This window comes from Taudactylus pleione, unplaced genomic scaffold, assembly GCF_031769625.1.
Source record: "Taudactylus pleione unplaced genomic scaffold, aTauple2 ptg000738l, whole genome shotgun sequence".
Lineage (NCBI taxonomy): Eukaryota > Metazoa > Chordata > Amphibia > Anura > Myobatrachidae > Taudactylus > Taudactylus pleione.
This window is the reverse complement of record NW_028285140.1, coordinates 1,961,189-1,981,118: the sequence shown is the minus strand read 5'-3', so window position 1 is coordinate 1,981,118 and position 19,930 is coordinate 1,961,189. Positions and strand designations below refer to the sequence as shown.

The 19,930-nt window shown below is 60.3% G+C and overlaps 1 protein-coding gene across 3 annotated transcripts in view; it reads right to left on the bottom strand.

Annotated features, from left to right (window-relative positions):
* Window positions 1–19,930, bottom strand: part of LOC148477190 (voltage-dependent L-type calcium channel subunit alpha-1C-like) — a 477,994-nt gene that overhangs the window by 372,922 nt on the left and 85,142 nt on the right. Inside the window, exon 1 of one of the 3 annotated variants that reach the window (XM_088457087.1) lies at window positions 4,779–6,412. The exons of 1 other annotated variant lie outside the window; for it this stretch is intronic. In XM_088457087.1, the coding sequence (XP_088313213.1) occupies window positions 4,779–4,827 (49 nt within the window). In that variant the 5' untranslated portion in view covers window positions 4,828–6,412. Of the gene's footprint in view, window positions 1–4,510; window positions 4,575–4,778; window positions 6,413–19,930 lie in introns of those variants that run through there. One more of the 3 variants, XM_088457089.1, reaches the window with a different exon arrangement.

The window sequence follows — 19,930 nt, the reverse complement described above, 5'->3', positions numbered from 1 at the left end:
CCTGGGATAGATACACTGTAACTGACAAGGCACCTATAGACATACTGTATACTGCATTACCTGGGATCGATACATTGTAACTGAGAATGCACCTATAGATATACTGTATACTCTGCATTACCTGGGATAGATACACTGTAACTGAGAATACACCTATAGACATACTGTATACTGCATTACCTGTGATAGATACACTGTAACTGAGAATGCACCTATAGACATACTGTATACTACGTTACCTGGGATAGATACACTGTAACTGATAAGGCACCTATAGACATACTGCATTACCTGGGATAGATACACTGTAACTGATAAGGCACCTATAGACATACTGTATACTGCATTACCTGGGATAGATACACTGTAAATGATAAGGCACCTATAGACATACTGTACACTGCATTACCTGGGATAGATACACTGTAACTGAGAATGCACCTATAGACATACTGTATTACCTGGGATAGATACACTGTAACTGATAATGCACCTATAGACATACTGTATACTGCATTGCCTGGGATAGATACACTGTAACTGAGAATGCACCTATAGACATACTGTATACTGCATTACCTGTGATAGATACACTGTAACTGAGAATGCACCTATAGATATACTGTATACTCTGCATTACCTGGGATGGATACACTGTAACTGAGAATGCACCTATAGACATACTGTATACTGCATTACCTGGAATAGATACACTGTAACTGAGAATGCACCTATAGACATACTATACTCTGCATTACCTGGGATAGATACACTGTAACTGAGAATGCACCTATAGACATACTGTATACTGCATTGAGTGGGGTAGATACACTGTAACTGAGAATGCACCTATAGACATACTGTATACTGCATTACCTGGGACAGATACACTGTAACTGAGAATGCACCTATAGACATACTGTATACTGCATTACCTGGGATAGATACACTGTAACTGATAATGCACCTATAGACATACTGTATACTGTATTACCTGGGATAGATACACTGTAACTGAGAATGCACCTATAGACATACTGTATACTGCATTACCTGGGATAGATACACTGTAACTGATAAGGCACCTATAGACATACTGTATACTGCATTACCTGGAATAGATACACTGTAACTGAGAGTGCACCTATAGACATACTGTATACTGTATTACCTGGGATAGATACACTGTAACTGAGAATGCACCTATAGACATACTGTATACTGCATTGCCTGGGATAGATACACTGTAACTGATAAGGCACCTATAGACATACTGTATACTGCATTACCTGGAATAGATACACTGTAACTGAGAGTGCACCTATAGACATACTGTATTACCTGGGATAGATACACTGTAACTGAGAATGCACCTATAGACATACTGTATACTGCAATGTCTGGGATAGATACACTGTAACTGAGAATGCACCTATAGACATACTGTATACTGCATTACCTGGGATAGATACACTGTAACTGATAATGCACCTATAGATTTACTGTATACTGTATTACCTGAGATAGATACACTGTAACTGACAAGGCACCTATATACATACTGTATACTGCATTACCTGGGATAGACACACTGTAACTGATAAGGCACCTATAGACATACTGTATACTGCATTACCTGGGATAGACACACTGTAACTGATAAGGCACCTATAGACATACTGTATACTGCATTACATGTGATAGATACACTGTAACTGAGAATGCACTTATAGACATACTGTATACTGCATTACCTGGGATAGACACACTGTAACTGATAAGGCACCTATAGACATACTGTATACTGCATTACCTGGGATAGACACACTGTAACTGATAAGGCACCTATAGACATACTGTATACTGTATTACCTGGGATAGATACACTGTAACTGAGAATGCACCTATAGACATACTGTATACTGCATTACCTGGGATAGATACACTGTAACTGAGAATGCACCTATAGACATACTGTATACTGCATTACCTGGAATAGATACACTGTAACTGAGAATGCACCTATAGACATACTATACTCTGCATTACCTGGGATAGATACACTGTAACTGAGAATGCACCCATAGACATACTGTATACTGCATTGCCTGGGATAGATACACTGTAACTGAGAGTGCACCTATAGACATACTGTATACTGCATTACCTGGGATAGATACACTGTAACTGATAATGCACCTATAGACATACTGTATACTGCATTACCTGGGATAGACACACTGTAACTGATAAGGCACCTATAGACATACTGTATACTGTATTACCTGGGATAGACACACTGTAACTGAGAATGCACCTATAGACATACTGTATACTGCATTACCTGGGATAGACACACTGTAACTGATAAGGCACCTATAGACATACTGTATACTGCATTACCTGGGATAGATACACTGTAACTGATAATGCACCTATAGACATACTGTATACTGCATTACCTGTGATAGATACACTGTAACTGAGAATGCACCTATAGACATACTGTATACTGCATTACCTGGGATAGATACACTGTAACTGAGAATGCACCTATAGACATACTGTATACTGCATTACCTGGGATAGATACACTGTAACTGATAATGCACCTATAGACATACTGTATACTGCATTACCTGGGATAGACACACTGTAACTGATAAGGCACCTATAGACATACTGTATACTGTATTACCTGGGATAGACACACTGTAACTGAGAATGCACCTATAGACATACTGTATACTGCATTACCTGGGATAGACACACTGTAACTGATAAGGCACCTATAGACATACTGTATACTGCATTACCTGGGATAGATACACTGTAACTGATAATGCACCTATAGACATACTGTATACTGCATTACCTGTGATAGATACACTGTAACTGAGAATGCACCTATAGACATACTGTATACTGCATTACCTGGGATAGATACACTGTAACTGAGAATGCACCTATAGACATACTGTATACTGCATTACCTGGGATAGACACACTGTAACTGATAAGGCACCTATAGACATACTGTATACTGCATTACCTGGGATAGATACACTGTAACTGAGAATGCACCTATAGACATACTGTATACTGCATTACCTGGGATAGATACACTGTAACTGATAAGGCACCTATAGACATACTGTATACTGTATTACCTGGGATAGACACACTGTAACTGATAATACACCTATAGATATACTGTATACTGCATTACCTGGGATAGACACACTGTAACTGATAAGGCACCTATAGACATACTGTATACTGCATTACCTGGGATAGATACACTGTAACTGATAAGGCATCTATAGACATACTATACTCTGCATTACCTGGGATAGATACACTGTAACTGATAAGGCACCTATAGACATACTGTATACTGCATTACCTGGGATAGACACACTGTAACTGATAAGGCACCTATAGACATACTGTATACTGCATTACCTGGGATAGATACACTGTAACTGAGAATGCACCTATGGACATACTGTATACTGCATTACCTGGGATACACTGTAACTGATAAGGCACCTATAGACATACTGTATACTGTATTACCTGGGATAAACACACTGTAACTGATAATGCACCTATAGATATACTGTATACTGTATTACCTGGGATAAACACACTGTAACTGATAATGCACCTATAGATATACTGTATACTGTATTACCTGGGATAAACACACTGTAACTGATAATGCACCTATATATATACTGTATACTGCATTACCTGGGATAGATACACTGTAACTGCACCTATAGACATACTGTATAATGTATTACCTGGGATAGACACACTGTAACTGATAAGGCACCTATAGACATACTGTATACTGCATTACCTGGGATAGATATACTGTAACTGAGAATGCACCTATAGACATACTGTATACTGCATTACCTGGGATAGATACACTGTAACTGAGAATGCACCTATAGACATACTGTATACTGCATTACCTGTGATAGATACACTGTAACTGAGAGTGCACCTATAGACATACTGTATACTGTATTACCTGGGATAGATACACTGTAACTGAGAATGCACCTATAGATATACTGTATACTGCATTACCTGGGATAGACACACTGTAACTGATAAGGCACCTATAGACATACTGCATTACCTGGGATAGATACACTGTAACTGATAAGGCACCTATAGACATACTGTATACTGCATTACCTGGGATAGATACACTGTAACTGATAAGGCACCTATAGACATACCATACTGTGCATGACCTGGGATAGATACACTGTAACTGAGAATGTACATTGGCTGTGATACATTACAGGCTACCTCAGCAAACCTTTTCCTGGTGACCAGGCCTGATCAATAGTATACTCCCAAGCACATCACTACCAGGCCTCCTCACCAGAGGACCTTTACTAAATACTGCTGGGGAGTGGGGGGACTGCACCACAAGAACCCCCTGACACACACACACTGTTCTGCATAATATAGAACACACGTTTACCTATCACCTCACAGTGACAGATGGACCTCTAGGACCTGTGGATTCCAATCGCCATGACAGATACCCCAAGGACTCTTGAATCACAATTAATGTGACAGCAACCACTAAGACCCAAGGATCACATTCAATAATGATATCCATCTGTAGAAGCCATAGATTCCAATGACAGCTGTCCTGAGGACCTGTGGATCGCATCACACAATGACAGCCACCCAGGAGCCTGGGATCACCTACAGACAGGATGAAGGCTACTGCTAGGACCCCTCACCTGGATGCTCTGCTTCCGACATATACATCCTCTGCCTTTCATTGACCATTTAAGAACAGAAAAAGGTTCCAGGTTAATCCTCCAGAGAAGACTGTGTCCAGGGATCCAGGTCTCTCCCAAATCTGGGAGGGGGTGCTTGTTACAGTCCAGGGGAGATGAGGCCCAATTAAGTGGTGAGGTCCCAAGTTAGGAGGGGACTTTGCCCAGTAACTAGACTCTGTTCAGTTATGAGGAGGGGGGGATTGTCTCTAGTAATGGGGGGCTGCTGTCTCCATTGTCAGGGTTGGGGAGATCTGTGTCCAGTGATGAGGGGATGGGGGGGGGTCTCTATCTGCAGTGATGGGGTGCTCTCTCTAGTATCTTCTGGGTTTGTGTCCAGTGACAGAGGGGTCTATGTCCAGAAGCGGGATGGGGGTTGTCCAGTAATGAAATGGAGGGAGGGGGGGGGTCTAGCTCTATTGATGGAGTGCTGTCACTAGTAATATAGGGGTCTGTTTCCAGTGGTAGGTGGCTTTGGAGTCCAGTGAGGGGGGTCTTGGTCCAGATTAGGGGGGTTCTGGGTCAAGTTATGGGACAATCTCTCTAGTAATATTGGGGCCTGTCACCAGTGGCGCGGGGAGGGGGGGTAGTCTGTGTCCAGTGATGAGGTGGTCTCTCTCGTAATATGGGGGTCTGTCTCTCCAGTGATGAAGGCAGAGGGGGTCTCCAGTGGTTGGGAGGGGGTGGCCTTTCTCTATAGCAATATTGGGGTCTGTCTCTCCAGTGAATGGGGATCTCTCTCTATAGTAGTGTTGGTGACTGTCTCTCTAGTGAAGGGGGGGTTGTCTCTCTATAGTTGTATTAGTGTCTGTCTCTCCAGTAATTAAGGCAGTAGTGAGGGACTCCAGTGATGGGGGGGTCTCTCTCTCTACCTGTAGTAATATTGGGGTCTCTAGTGATGGGACGGATTCTCTCTGTAGTAATATTGTGGTCTCCAGTGAGAGGGGGTCTTTCTCTGTAGTAATACTGGTGTCTCCAGGGATGAAGGGACTCTCTCTGTAGTAATATTGGGGTATCCAGTGATAGGGGGTCTCTCTTTGTAGTAATATTGTGGTCTCCAGTGACAGGGGTCTCTGAAGTAAAATTGAGGTCTCCTGTGATGGGGGTCTCTGAAGTAAAATTGAGGTCTCCTGTGATGGGGGTCTCTCTGTAGTGATATTGGGGTCTCCAGTGATGGGGGTCTCTCTGTAGTGATATTGGGGTCTCCAGTGATGGGGGTCTCTCTGTAGTGATATTGGGGTCTCCAGTGATGGGGGTCTCTCTGTAGTGATATTGGGGTCTCCAGTGATGGGGGTCTCTCTGTAGTGATATTGGGGTCTCCAGTGATGGGGGTCTCTCTGTTGTAATATTGGGGTCTCCAGTGATGGGGGTCTCTGTAGTCTCCTCGCTGCGTTGGGCTATTACCTGATCCCCAGCATTGTATGACAGCCCCTCGGAGAGCCGGTACCGCTGCTGCTGCCTCTCTGCATCCTGGCCCGGGCACCGCTAGGACGGACGGTCGGTCAGTGGTGTGGGCTCCCAGCCCCCCAGTCTGGAGCGGCGGTGCCGGGGGGAGACATGCCGGGGAGATGCTGCTCCTGATGCCGAGAGCTGTGTGCTGGCAGCAGCCGCTTCTGCAGAGGGAGAGAGGGGGAGAGACAGCAGCAGCAGCAGCTCAGCCCCCCGCCCGCTCCCTCCTCCGCCTCCTCCCCCGCCGCACACAGTCCTGCTGCTGCCGCCTTCCAGATGTGCTGATGCCGGCCCGGGGCCTCCTCCTCCCTCATCCCCAATACACCCCGGGCCCCCCAACACCGTGCGTCCTCCTCCCTCACCCCCAATACACCCCGGGCCCCCCAACACCGTGCGTCCTCCTCCCTCACCCCCAATACACCCCAGGCCCCCCAACACCGTGCGTCCTCCTCCCTCGCCCCAATACACCCCCGGGCCCCCCAACACCGTGCGTCCTCCTCCCTCACCCCCAATACACCACCGGGCCCCCCAACACCGTGCGTCCTCCCTCACCCCCAATACACCCCGGGCCCCCCAACACCGTGCGTCCTCCCTCACCCCCAATACACCCCGGGCCCCCCAACACCGTGCGTCCTCCTCCCTCGCCCCAATACACCCCCGGGCCCCCCAACACTGTGCGTCCTCCTCCCTCACCCCCAATACACCCCGGGCCCCCCAACACTGTGCGTCCTCCCTCACCCCCAATACACCCCGGGCCCCCCAACACCGTGCGTCCTCCTCCCTCGCCCCAATACACCCCCGGGCCCCCCAACACTGTGCGTCCTCCTCCCTCACCCCCAATACACCCCGGGCCCCCCAACACTGTGCGTCCTCCCTCACCCCCAATACACCCCGGGCCCCCCAACACCGTGCGTCCTCCTCCCTCGCCCCAATACACCCCCGGGCCCCCCAACACTGTGCGTCCTCCTCCCTCACCCCCAATACACCCCGGGCCCCCCAACACCGTGCGTCCTCCTCCCTCACCCCCAATACACCCCCGGGCCCCCCAACACCGTGCGTCCTCCTCCCTCACCCCCAATACACCCCGGGCCCCCCAACACCGTGCGTCCTCCCTCACCCCCAATACACCCCGGGCCCCCCAACACCGTGCGTCCTCCTCCCTCGCCCCAATACACCCCCGGGCCCCCCAACACTGTGCGTCCTCCTCCCTCACCCCCAATACACCCCGGGCCCCCCAACACCGTGCGTCCTCCTCCCTCACCCCCAAAACACCCTGCCCCCCCCAACACCCTCCATCCTCCTCCCTCATCCCCAATACACCCCGGGCCCCCCAACACCGTGCGTCCTCCTCCCTCACCCCCAATACACCCCGGGCCCCCCAACACCGTGCGTCCTCCTCCCTCACCCCCAATACACCCCGGGCCCCCCAACACCGTGCGTCCTCCTCCCTCGCCCCAATACACCCCCGGGCCCCCCAACACTGTGCGTCCTCCTCCCTCACCCCCAATACACCCCGGGCCCCCCAACACCGTGCGTCCTCCTCCCTCACCCCCAAAACACCCTGCCCCCCCCAACACCCTCCATCCTCCTCCCTCACCCCCAATACACCCCCGGGCCCCCCAACAGCGTGCATCCTCCTCCCTCATCCCCAATACACCCCGGGCCCCCCAACACCGTGCGTCCTCCTCCCTCACCCCCAATACACCCCGGGCCCCCCAACACCGTGCGTCCTCCTCCCTCACCCCCAATACACCCCGGGCCCCCCAACACCGTGCGTCCTCCTCCCTCGCCCCAATACACCCCCGGGCCCCCCAACACTGTGCGTCCTCCTCCCTCATCCCCAATACACCCCCGGGCCCCCCAACACCGTGCGTCCTCCTCCCTCACCCCCAAAACACCCTGCCCCCCCCAACACCCTCCATCCTCCTCCCTCACCCCCAATACACCCCCGGGCCCCCCAACAGCGTGCATCCTCCTCCCTCATCCCCAATACACCCCGGGCCCCCCAACACCGTGCGTCCTCCTCCCTCACCCCCAATACACCCCGGGCCCCCCAACACCGTGCGTCCTCCTCCCTCACCCCCAATACACCCCAGGCCCCCCAACACCGTGCGTCCTCCTCCCTCGCCCCAATACACCCCCGGGCCCCCCAACACCGTGCGTCCTCCTCCCTCACCCCCAATACACCCCCGGGCCCCCCAACACCGTGCGTCCTCCCTCACCCCCAATACACCCCGGGCCCCCCAACACTGCGTCCTCCCTCACCCCCAATACACCCCGGGCCCCCCAACACCGTGCGTCCTCCTCCCTCGCCCCAATACACCCCCGGGCCCCCCAACACTGTGCGTCCTCCTCCCTCACCCCCAATACACCCCGGGCCCCCCAACACTGTGCGTCCTCCCTCACCCCCAATACACCCCGGGCCCCCCAACACCGTGCGTCCTCCTCCCTCGCCCCAATACACCCCCGGGCCCCCCAACACTGTGCGTCCTCCTCCCTCACCCCCAATACACCCCGGGCCCCCCAACACCGTGCGTCCTCCTCCCTCACCCCCAATACACCCCCGGGCCCCCCAACACCGTGCGTCCTCCTCCCTCACCCCCAATACACCCCGGGCCCCCCAACACCGTGCGTCCTCCCTCACCCCCAATACACCCCGGGCCCCCCAACACCGTGCGTCCTCCTCCCTCGCCCCAATACACCCCCGGGCCCCCCAACACTGTGCGTCCTCCTCCCTCACCCCCAATACACCCCGGGCCCCACAACACCGTGCGTCCTCCTCCCTCACCCCCAAAACACCCTGCCCCCCCCAACACCCTCCATCCTCCTCCCTCATCCCCAATACACCCCGGGCCCCCCAACACCGTGCGTCCTCCTCCCTCACCCCCAATACACCCCGGGCCCCCCAACACCGTGCGTCCTCCTCCCTCACCCCCAATACACCCCGGGCCCCCCAACACCGTGCGTCCTCCTCCCTCGCCCCAATACACCCCCGGGCCCCCCAACACTGTGCGTCCTCCTCCCTCACCCCCAATACACCCCGGGCCCCCCAACACCGTGCGTCCTCCCTCACCCCCAAAACACCCTGCCCCCCCCAACACCCTCCATCCTCCTCCCTCACCCCCAATACACCCCCGGGCCCCCCAACAGCGTGCATCCTCCTCCCTCATCCCCAATACACCCCGGGCCCCCCAACACCGTGCGTCCTCCTCCCTCACCCCCAATACACCCCGGGCCCCCCAACACCGTGCGTCCTCCTCCCTCACCCCCAATACACCCCGGGCCCCCCAACACCGTGCGTCCTCCTCCCTCGCCCCAATACACCCCCGGGCCCCCCAACACTGTGCGTCCTCCTCCCTCATCCCCAATACACCCCCGGGCCCCCCAACACCGTGCGTCCTCCTCCCTCACCCCCAAAACACCCTGCCCCCCCCAACACCCTCCATCCTCCTCCCTCATCCCCAATACACCCCCGGGCCCCCCAACACCGTGCGTCCTCCTCCCTCACCCCCAATACACCCCGGGCCCCCCAACACCGTGCGTCCTCCTCCCTCACCCCCAATACACCCCAGGCCCCCCAACACCGTGCGTCCTCCTCCCTCGCCCCAATACACCCCCGGGCCCCCCAACACCGTGCGTCCTCCTCCCTCACCCCCAATACACCCCCGGGCCCCCCAACACCGTGCGTCCTCCCTCACCCCCAATACACCCCGGGCCCCCCAACACCGTGCGTCCTCCTCACCCCCAATACACCCCGGGCCCCCCAACACCGTGCGTCCTCCTCCCTCGCCCCAATACACCCCCGGGCCCCCCAACACTGTGCGTCCTCCTCCCTCACCCCCAATACACCCCGGGCCCCCCAACACTGTGCGTCCTCCCTCACCCCCAATACACCCCGGGCCCCCCAACACCGTGCGTCCTCCTCCCTCGCCCCAATACACCCCCGGGCCCCCCAACACTGTGCGTCCTCCTCCCTCACCCCCAATACACCCCGGGCCCCCCAACACCGTGCGTCCTCCTCCCTCACCCCCAATACACCCCCGGGCCCCCCAACACCGTGCGTCCTCCTCCCTCACCCCCAATACACCCCGGGCCCCCCAACACCGTGCGTCCTCCCTCACCCCCAATACACCCCGGGCCCCCCAACACCGTGCGTCCTCCTCCCTCGCCCCAATACACCCCCGGGCCCCCCAACACTGTGCGTCCTCCTCCCTCACCCCCAATACACCCCGGGCCCCCCAACACCGTGCGTCCTCCTCCCTCACCCCCAAAACACCCTGCCCCCCCCAACACCCTCCATCCTCCTCCCTCATCCCCAATACACCCCGGGCCCCCCAACACCGTGCGTCCTCCTCCCTCACCCCCAATACACCCCGGGCCCCCCAACACCGTGCGTCCTCCTCCCTCACCCCCAATACACCCCGGGCCCCCCAACACCGTGCGTCCTCCTCCCTCGCCCCAATACACCCCCGGGCCCCCCAACACTGTGCGTCCTCCTCCCTCACCCCCAATACACCCCGGGCCCCCCAACACCGTGCGTCCTCCTCCCTCACCCCCAAAACACCCTGCCCCCCCCAACACCCTCCATCCTCCTCCCTCACCCCCAATACACCCCCGGGCCCCCCAACAGCGTGCATCCTCCTCCCTCATCCCCAATACACCCCGGGCCCCCCAACACCGTGCGTCCTCCTCCCTCACCCCCAATACACCCCGGGCCCCCCAACACCGTGCGTCCTCCTCCCTCACCCCCAATACACCCCGGGCCCCCCAACACCGTGCGTCCTCCTCCCTCGCCCCAATACACCCCCGGGCCCCCCAACACTGTGCGTCCTCCTCCCTCACCCCCAATACACCCCGGGCCCCCCCAACACTGTGCGTCCTCCTCCCTCACCCCCAAAACACCCTGCCCCCCCAACACCCTCCATCCTCCTCCCTCACCCCCAATACACCCCCGGGCCCCCCAACACCGTGCGTCCTCCTCCCTCACCCCCGAATACACCCCGGGCCCCCCAACACCATGCGTCCTCCTCCCTCACCCCAATACACCCCGGGCCCCCCAACACTGTGCGTCCTACTCCCTCACCCCCAATACACCCCGAGCCCCCCAACACCATGCGTCCTCCTCCCTCACCCCCAATACACCCCGGGCCCCCAACACTGCATCCTCCTCCCTCACCTCCAATACACCCCGAGGCCCCCAACACCATGCGTCCTCCCTCACCCCTAATACACCCCGGGCCCCCCAACACTGTGCGTCCTCCTCCCTCACCCCCAATACACCCCGGGCCCCCCAACACCGTGCGTCCTCCTCCCTCACCCCCAAAACACCCTGCCCCCCCCAACACCCTCCATCCTCCTCCCTCACCCCCAATACACCCCCGGGCCCCCCAACAGCGTGCATCCTCCTCCCTCATCCCCAATACACCCCGGGCCCCCCAACACCGTGCGTCCTCCTCCCTCACCCCCAATACACCTCGGGCCCCCCAACACCGTGCGTCCTCCTCCCTCAGCCCCAAAACACCCTGCCCCCCCCAACATCCTCCATCCTCCTCCCTCACCCCCAATACACCCCCAGGCCCCCCAACAGCGTGCATCCTCCTCCCTCACCCCCAATACACCCCGGGCCCCCCAACACCATGCGTCCTCCTCCCTCACCCCCAATACACCCCGGGCCCCCCCAACACTGTGCGTCCTCCTCCCTCACCCCCAAAACACCCCGGGCCCCCCAACACCGTGCGTCCTCCTCCCTCACCCCCAATACACTCCGGGCCCCCCAACACCTTGCATCATCCTCACTCACTCACCCCCAATACACCCCCGGACCCCCAACACCTTGCATCCTCCTGCCTCACCCCCAAAACACCCCAGGACCCCCAACACCTTGCATCATCCTCACTCACCCCCAATACACCCCCGGACCCCCCAACACCTTGCGTCCTCCTCCCTCACCCCCAAAACACCCTGGGCCCCCACAACACCGTGCGTCCTACTCCCTCAACCCCAATACACCCCCCCCCCAAAACCTTGCATCCTCCTCCTCCCTCACCCTCAAAACACCCTCGGTGCCCGTCCAACACCATGCATCCTCCTCCCTCACCCCCAATACACCCCGGGCCCCCAACACCGTGTGTTCTCCTCCCTCACCCCCAATACACCCCGAGCCCCCCGATACCTTGCATCCTCCTCCCTCACCCCCAATACACCCCGGGCCACCACCACACCTTGCTCCCTCCTCCCTCACCCCCAATACACCATGCCCCCCAACACCTTGCTCCCTCCTCCCTCACCCCCAATACACCCTGCCCCCCCAACACCTTGCGTCCTCCTCCTTCACCCCCAATACACCCCGGGCCCCCAACACCGTGCATACTCCTCCCTCATCCTCAATACACCCTGGGCCCCCCAACACCATATATTCTCCTTCTCCTCCCTCACCCCAATACACCCTGGGCCCCCAACACCGTGCGTCCTCCTCTCTCACCTTCAGTACACCTCAGGCCCCCTAACACCATGCATCCTCCTCCTCCCTCACCCCCAATATACCCCGGCCCCCCCAACACCTTACATTCTCCTTCTCTCTCATCCCAATACACCCTGGGCCCCCAACACCTTGCATCCTCCTCCCTCACCTTCAGTACACCTCAGGCCCCCAACACCATGCATCCTCCTCCCTCATCCCCAATACACCCCGGGCCCCCAACACCTTGCATCCTCCTCCCTCACCTTCAATACACCCCGGGCCCCCCAACACTGTGCGTCCTCCTCCCTCACCCCCAATACACCCCGGGCCCCCCAACACCGTGCGTCCTCCTCCCTCACCCCCAAAACACCCTGCCCCCCCCAACACCCTCCATCCTCCTCCCTCACCCCCAATACACCCCCGGGCCCCCCAACAGCGTGCATCCTCCTCCCTCATCCCCAATACACCCCGGGCCCCCCAACACCGTGCGTCCTCCTCCCTCACCCCCAATACACCTCGGGCCCCCCAACACCGTGCGTCCTCCTCCCTCAGCCCCAAAACACCCTGCCCCCCCCAACATCCTCCATCCTCCTCCCTCACCCCCAATACACCCCGGGCCCCCCAACACCGTGCGTCCTCCTCCCTCACCCCCAAAACACCCTGCCCCCCCCAACACCCTCCATCCTCCTCCCTCACCCCCAATACACCCCCGGGCCCCCCAACAGCGTGCATCCTCCTCCCTCATCCCCAATACACCCCGGGCCCCCCAACACCGTGCGTCCTCCTCCCTCACCCCCAATACACCCCGGGCCCCCCAACACCGTGCGTCCTCCTCCCTCACCCCCAATACACCCCGGGCCCCCCAACACCGTGCGTCCTCCTCCCTCGCCCCAATACACCCCCGGGCCCCCCAACACTGTGCGTCCTCCTCCCTCATCCCCAATACACCCCCGGGCCCCCCAACACCGTGCGTCCTCCTCCCTCACCCCCAAAACACCCTGCCCCCCCCAACACCCTCCATCCTCCTCCCTCACCCCCAATACACCCCCGGGCCCCCCAACAGCGTGCATCCTCCTCCCTCATCCCCAATACACCCCGGGCCCCCCAACACCGTGCGTCCTCCTCCCTCACCCCCAAAACACCCTGCCCCCCCCAACACCCTCCATCCTCCTCCCTCACCCCCAATACACCCCCGGGCCCCCCAACAGCGTGCATCCTCCTCCCTCATCCCCAATACACCCCGGGCCCCCCAACACCGTGCGTCCTCCTCCCTCACCCCCAATACACCCCGGGCCCCCCAACACCGTGCGTCCTCCTCCCTCACCCCCAATACACCCCGGGCCCCCCAACACCGTGCGTCCTCCTCCCTCACCCCAATACACCCCCGGGCCCCCCAACACCGTGTGTCCTCCTCCCTCACCCCCAAAACACCCTGCCCCCCCCAACACCCTCCATCCTCCTCCCTCACCCCCAATACACCCCCGGGCCCCCCAACAGCGTGCATCCTCCTCCCTCACCCCCAATACACCCCGGGCCCCCCAACACCGTGCGTCCTCCTCCCTCACCCCCAAAACACCCTGCCCCCCCCAACACCCTCCATCCTCCTCCCTCACCCCCAATACACCCCCGGGCCCCCCAACAGCGTGCATCCTCCTCCCTCATCCCCAATACACCCCGGGCCCCCCAACACCGTGCGTCCTCCTCCCTCACCCCCAATACACCCCGGGCCCCCCAACACCGTGCGTCCTCCTCCCTCACCCCCAATACACCCCGGGCCCCCCAACACCGTGCGTCCTCCTCCCTCGCCCCAATACACCCCCGGGCCCCCCAACACTGTGCGTCCTCCTCCCTCATCCCCAATACACCCCCGGGCCCCCCAACACCGTGCGTCCTCCTCCCTCACCCCCAAAACACCCTGCCCCCCCCAACACCCTCCATCCTCCTCCCTCACCCCCAATACACCCCCGGGCCCCCCAACAGCGTGCATCCTCCTCCCTCATCCCCAATACACCCCGGGCCCCCCAACACCGTGCGTCCTCCTCCCTCACCCCCAATACACCCCGGGCCCCCCAACACCGTGCGTCCTCCTCCCTCACCCCCAATACACCCCAGGCCCCCCAACACCGTGCGTCCTCCTCCCTCGCCCCAATACACCCCCGGGCCCCCCAACACCGTGCGTCCTCCTCCCTCACCCCCAATACACCCCCGGGCCCCCCAACACCGTGCGTCCTCCCTCACCCCCAATACACCCCGGGCCCCCCAACACTGCGTCCTCCCTCACCCCCAATACACCCCCGGGCCCCCCAACACTGTGCGTCCTCCTCCCTCACCCCCAATACACCCCGGGCCCCCCAACACTGTGCGTCCTCCCTCACCCCCAATACACCCCGGGCCCCCCAACACCGTGCGTCCTCCTCCCTCGCCCCAATACACCCCCGGGCCCCCCAACACTGTGCGTCCTCCTCCCTCACCCCCAATACACCCCGGGCCCCCCAACACCGTGCGTCCTCCTCCCTCACCCCCAATACACCCCCGGGCCCCCCAACACCGTGCGTCCTCCTCCCTCACCCCCAATACACCCCGGGCCCCCCAACACCGTGCGTCCTCCCTCACCCCCAATACACCCCGGGCCCCCCAACACCGTGCGTCCTCCTCCCTCGCCCCAATACACCCCCGGGCCCCCCAACACTGTGCGTCCTCCTCCCTCACCCCCAATACACCCCGGGCCCCACAACACCGTGCGTCCTCCTCCCTCACCCCCAAAACACCCTGCCCCCCCCAACACCCTCCATCCTCCTCCCTCATCCCCAATACACCCCGGGCCCCCCAACACCGTGCGTCCTCCTCCCTCACCCCCAATACACCCCGGGCCCCCCAACACCGTGCGTCCTCCTCCCTCACCCCCAATACACCCCGGGCCCCCCAACACCGTGCGTCCTCCTCCCTCGCCCCAATACACCCCCGGGCCCCCCAACACTGTGCGTCCTCCTCCCTCACCCCCAATACACCCCGGGCCCCCCAACACCGTGCGTCCTCCCTCACCCCCAAAACACCCTGCCCCCCCCAACACCCTCCATCCTCCTCCCTCACCCCCAATACACCCCCGGGCCCCCCAACAGCGTGCATCCTCCTCCCTCATCCCCAATACACCCCGGGCCCCCCAACACCGTGCGTCCTCCTCCCTCACCCCCAATACACCCCGGGCCCCCCAACACCGTGCGTCCTCCTCCCTCACCCCCAATACACCCCGGGCCCCCCAACACCGTGCGTCCTCCCTCGCCCCAATACACCCCCGGGCCCCCCAACACTGTGCGTCCTCCTCCCTCATCCCCAATACACCCCCGGGCCCCCCAACACCGTGCGTCCTCCTCCCTCACCCCCAAAACACCCTGCCCCCCCCAACACCCTCCATCCTCCTCCCTCATCCCCAATACACCCCCGGGCCCCCCAACACCGTGCGTCCTCCTCCCTCACCCCCAATACACCCCGGGCCCCCCAACACCGTGCGTCCTCCTCCCTCACCCCCAATACACCCCAGGCCCCCCAACACCGTGCGTCCTCCTCCCTCGCCCCAATACACCCCCGGGCCCCCCAACACCGTGCGTCCTCCTCCCTCACCCCCAATACACCCCCGGGCCCCCCAACACCGTGCGTCCTCCCTCACCCCCAATACACCCCGGGCCCCCCAACACCGTGCGTCCTCCTCACCCCCAATACACCCCGGGCCCCCCAACACCGTGCGTCCTCCTCCCTCGCCCCAATACACCCCCGGGCCCCCCAACACTGTGCGTCCTCCTCCCTCACCCCCAATACACCCCGGGCCCCCCAACACTGTGCGTCCTCCCTCACCCCCAATACACCCCGGGCCCCCCAACACCGTGCGTCCTCCTCCCTCGCCCCAATACACCCCCGGGCCCCCCCAACACTGTGCGTCCTCCTCCCTCACCCCCAATACACCCCGGGCCCCCCAACACCGTGCGTCCTCCTCCCTCACCCCCAATACACCCCCGGGCCCCCCAACACCGTGCGTCCTCCTCCCTCACCCCCAATACACCCCGGGCCCCCCAACACCGTGCGTCCTCCCTCACCCCCAATACACCCCGGGCCCCCCAACACCGTGCGTCCTCCTCCCTCGCCCCAATACACCCCCGGGCCCCCCAACACTGTGCGTCCTCCTCCCTCACCCCCAATACACCCCGGGCCCCCCAACACCGTGCGTCCTCCTCCCTCACCCCCAAAACACCCTGCCCCCCCCAACACCCTCCATCCTCCTCCCTCATCCCCAATACACCCCGGGCCCCCCAACACCGTGCGTCCTCCTCCCTCACCCCCAATACACCCCGGGCCCCCCAACACCGTGCGTCCTCCTCCCTCACCCCCAATACACCCCGGGCCCCCCAACACCGTGCGTCCTCCTCCCTCGCCCCAATACACCCCCGGGCCCCCCAACACTGTGCGTCCTCCTCCCTCACCCCCAATACACCCCGGGCCCCCCAACACCGTGCGTCCTCCTCCCTCACCCCCAAAACACCCTGCCCCCCCCAACACCCTCCATCCTCCTCCCTCACCCCCAATACACCCCCGGGCCCCCCAACAGCGTGCATCCTCCTCCCTCATCCCCAATACACCCCGGGCCCCCCAACACCGTGCGTCCTCCTCCCTCACCCCCAATACACCCCGGGCCCCCCAACACCGTGCGTCCTCCTCCCTCACCCCCAATACACCCCGGGCCCCCCAACACCGTGCGTCCTCCTCCCTCGCCCCAATACACCCCCGGGCCCCCCAACACTGTGCGTCCTCCTCCCTCACCCCCAATACACCCCGGGCCCCCCCAACACTGTGCGTCCTCCTCCCTCACCCCCAAAACACCCTGCCCCCCCAACACCCTCCATCCTCCTCCCTCACCCCCAATACACCCCCGGGCCCCCCAACACCGTGCGTCCTCTCCCTCACCCCCGAATACACCCCGGGCCCCCCAACACCATGCGTCCTCCTCCCTCACCCCAATACACCCCGGGCCCCCAACACTGTGCGTCCTACTCCCTCACCCCCAATACACCCCGAGCCCCCCAACACCATGCGTCCTCCTCCCTCACCCCCAATACACCCCGGGCCCCCAACACTGCATCCTCCTCCCTCACCTCCAATACACCCCGAGGCCCCCAACACCATGCGTCCTCCCTCACCCCCAATACACCCCGGGCCCCCCAACACTGTGCGTCCTCCTCCCTCACCCCCAATACACCCCGGGCCCCCCAACACCGTGCGTCCTCCTCCCTCACCCCCAAAACACCCTGCCCCCCCCAACACCCTCCATCCTCCTCCCTCACCCCCAATACACCCCGGGCCCCCCAACAGCGTGCATCCTCCTCCCTCATCCCCAATACACCCCGGGCCCCCCAACACCGTGCGTCCTCCTCCCTCACCCCCAATACACCTCGGGCCCCCCAACACCGTGCGTCCTCCTCCCTCAGCCCCAAAACACCCTGCCCCCCCCCAACATCCTCCATCCTCCTCCCTCACCCCCAATACACCCCCAGGCCCCCCAACAGCGTGCATCCTCCTCCCTCACCCCCAATACACCCCGGGCCCCCCAACACCATGCGTCCTCCTCCCTCACCCCCAATACACCCCGGGCCCCCCCAACACTGTGCGTCCTCCTCCCTCACCCCCAAAACACCCCGGGCCCCCCAACACCGTGCGTCCTCCTCCCTCACCCCCAATACACTCCGGGCCCCCCAACACCTTGCATCATCCTCACTCACTCACCCCCAATACACCCCCGGACCCCCAACACCTTGCATCCTCCTGCCTCACCCCCAAAACACCCCAGGACCCCCAACACCTTGCATCATCCTCACTCACCCCCAATACACCCCCGGACCCCCCAACACCTTGCGTCCTCCTCCCTCACCCCCAAAACACCCTGGGCCCCCACAACACCGTGCGTCCTACTCCCTCAACCCCAATACACCCCCCCCCCAAAACCTTGCATCCTCCTCCTCCCTCACCCTCAAAACACCCTCGGTGCCCGTCCAACACCATGCATCCTCCTCCCTCACCCCCAATACACCCCGGGCCCCCAACACCGTGTGTTCTCCTCCCTCACCCCCAATACACCCCGAGCCCCCCGATACCTTGCATCCTCCTCCCTCACCCCCAATACACCCCGGGCCACCACCACACCTTGCTCCCTCCTCCCTCACCCCCAATACACCATGCCCCCCAACACCTTGCTCCCTCCTCCCTCACCCCCAATACACCCTGCCCCCCCAACACCTTGCGTCCTCCTCCTTCACCCCCAATACACCCCGGGCCCCCAACACCGTGCATACTCCTCCCTCATCCTCAATACACCCTGGGCCCCCCAACACCATATATTCTCCTTCTCCTCCCTCACCCCAATACACCCTGGGCCCCCAACACCGTGCGTCCTCCTCTCTCACCTTCAATACACCTCAGGCCCCCTAACACCATGCATCCTCCTCCTCCCTCACCCCCAATATACCCCGGCCCCCCCAACACCTTACATTCTCCTTCTCTCTCATCCCAATACACCCTGGGCCCCCAACACCTTGCATCCTCCTCCCTCACCTTCAGTACACCTCAGGCCCCCAACACCATGCATCCTCCTCCCTCATCCCCAATACACCCCGGGCCCCCAACACCTTGCATCCTCCTCCCTCACCTTCAATACACCCCGGGCCCCCCAACACTGTGCGTCCTCCTCCCTCACCCCCAATACACCCCGGGCCCCCCAACACCGTGCGTCCTCCTCCCTCACCCCCAAAACACCCTGCCCCCCCCAACACCCTCCATCCTCCTCCCTCACCCCCAATACACCCCCGGGCCCCCCAACAGCGTGCATCCTCCTCCCTCATCCCCAATACACCCCGGGCCCCCCAACACCGTGCGTCCTCCTCCCTCACCCCCAATACACCTCGGGCCCCCCAACACCGTGCGTCCTCCTCCCTCAGCCCCAAAACACCCTGCCCCCCCCAACATCCTCCATCCTCCTCCCTCACCCCCAATACACCCCGGGCCCCCCAACACCGTGCGTCCTCCTCCCTCACCCCCAAAACACCCTGCCCCCCCCAACACCCTCCATCCTCCTCCCTCACCCCCAATACACCCCCGGGCCCCCCAACAGCGTGCATCCTCCTCCCTCATCCCCAATACACCCCGGGCCCCCCAACACCGTGCG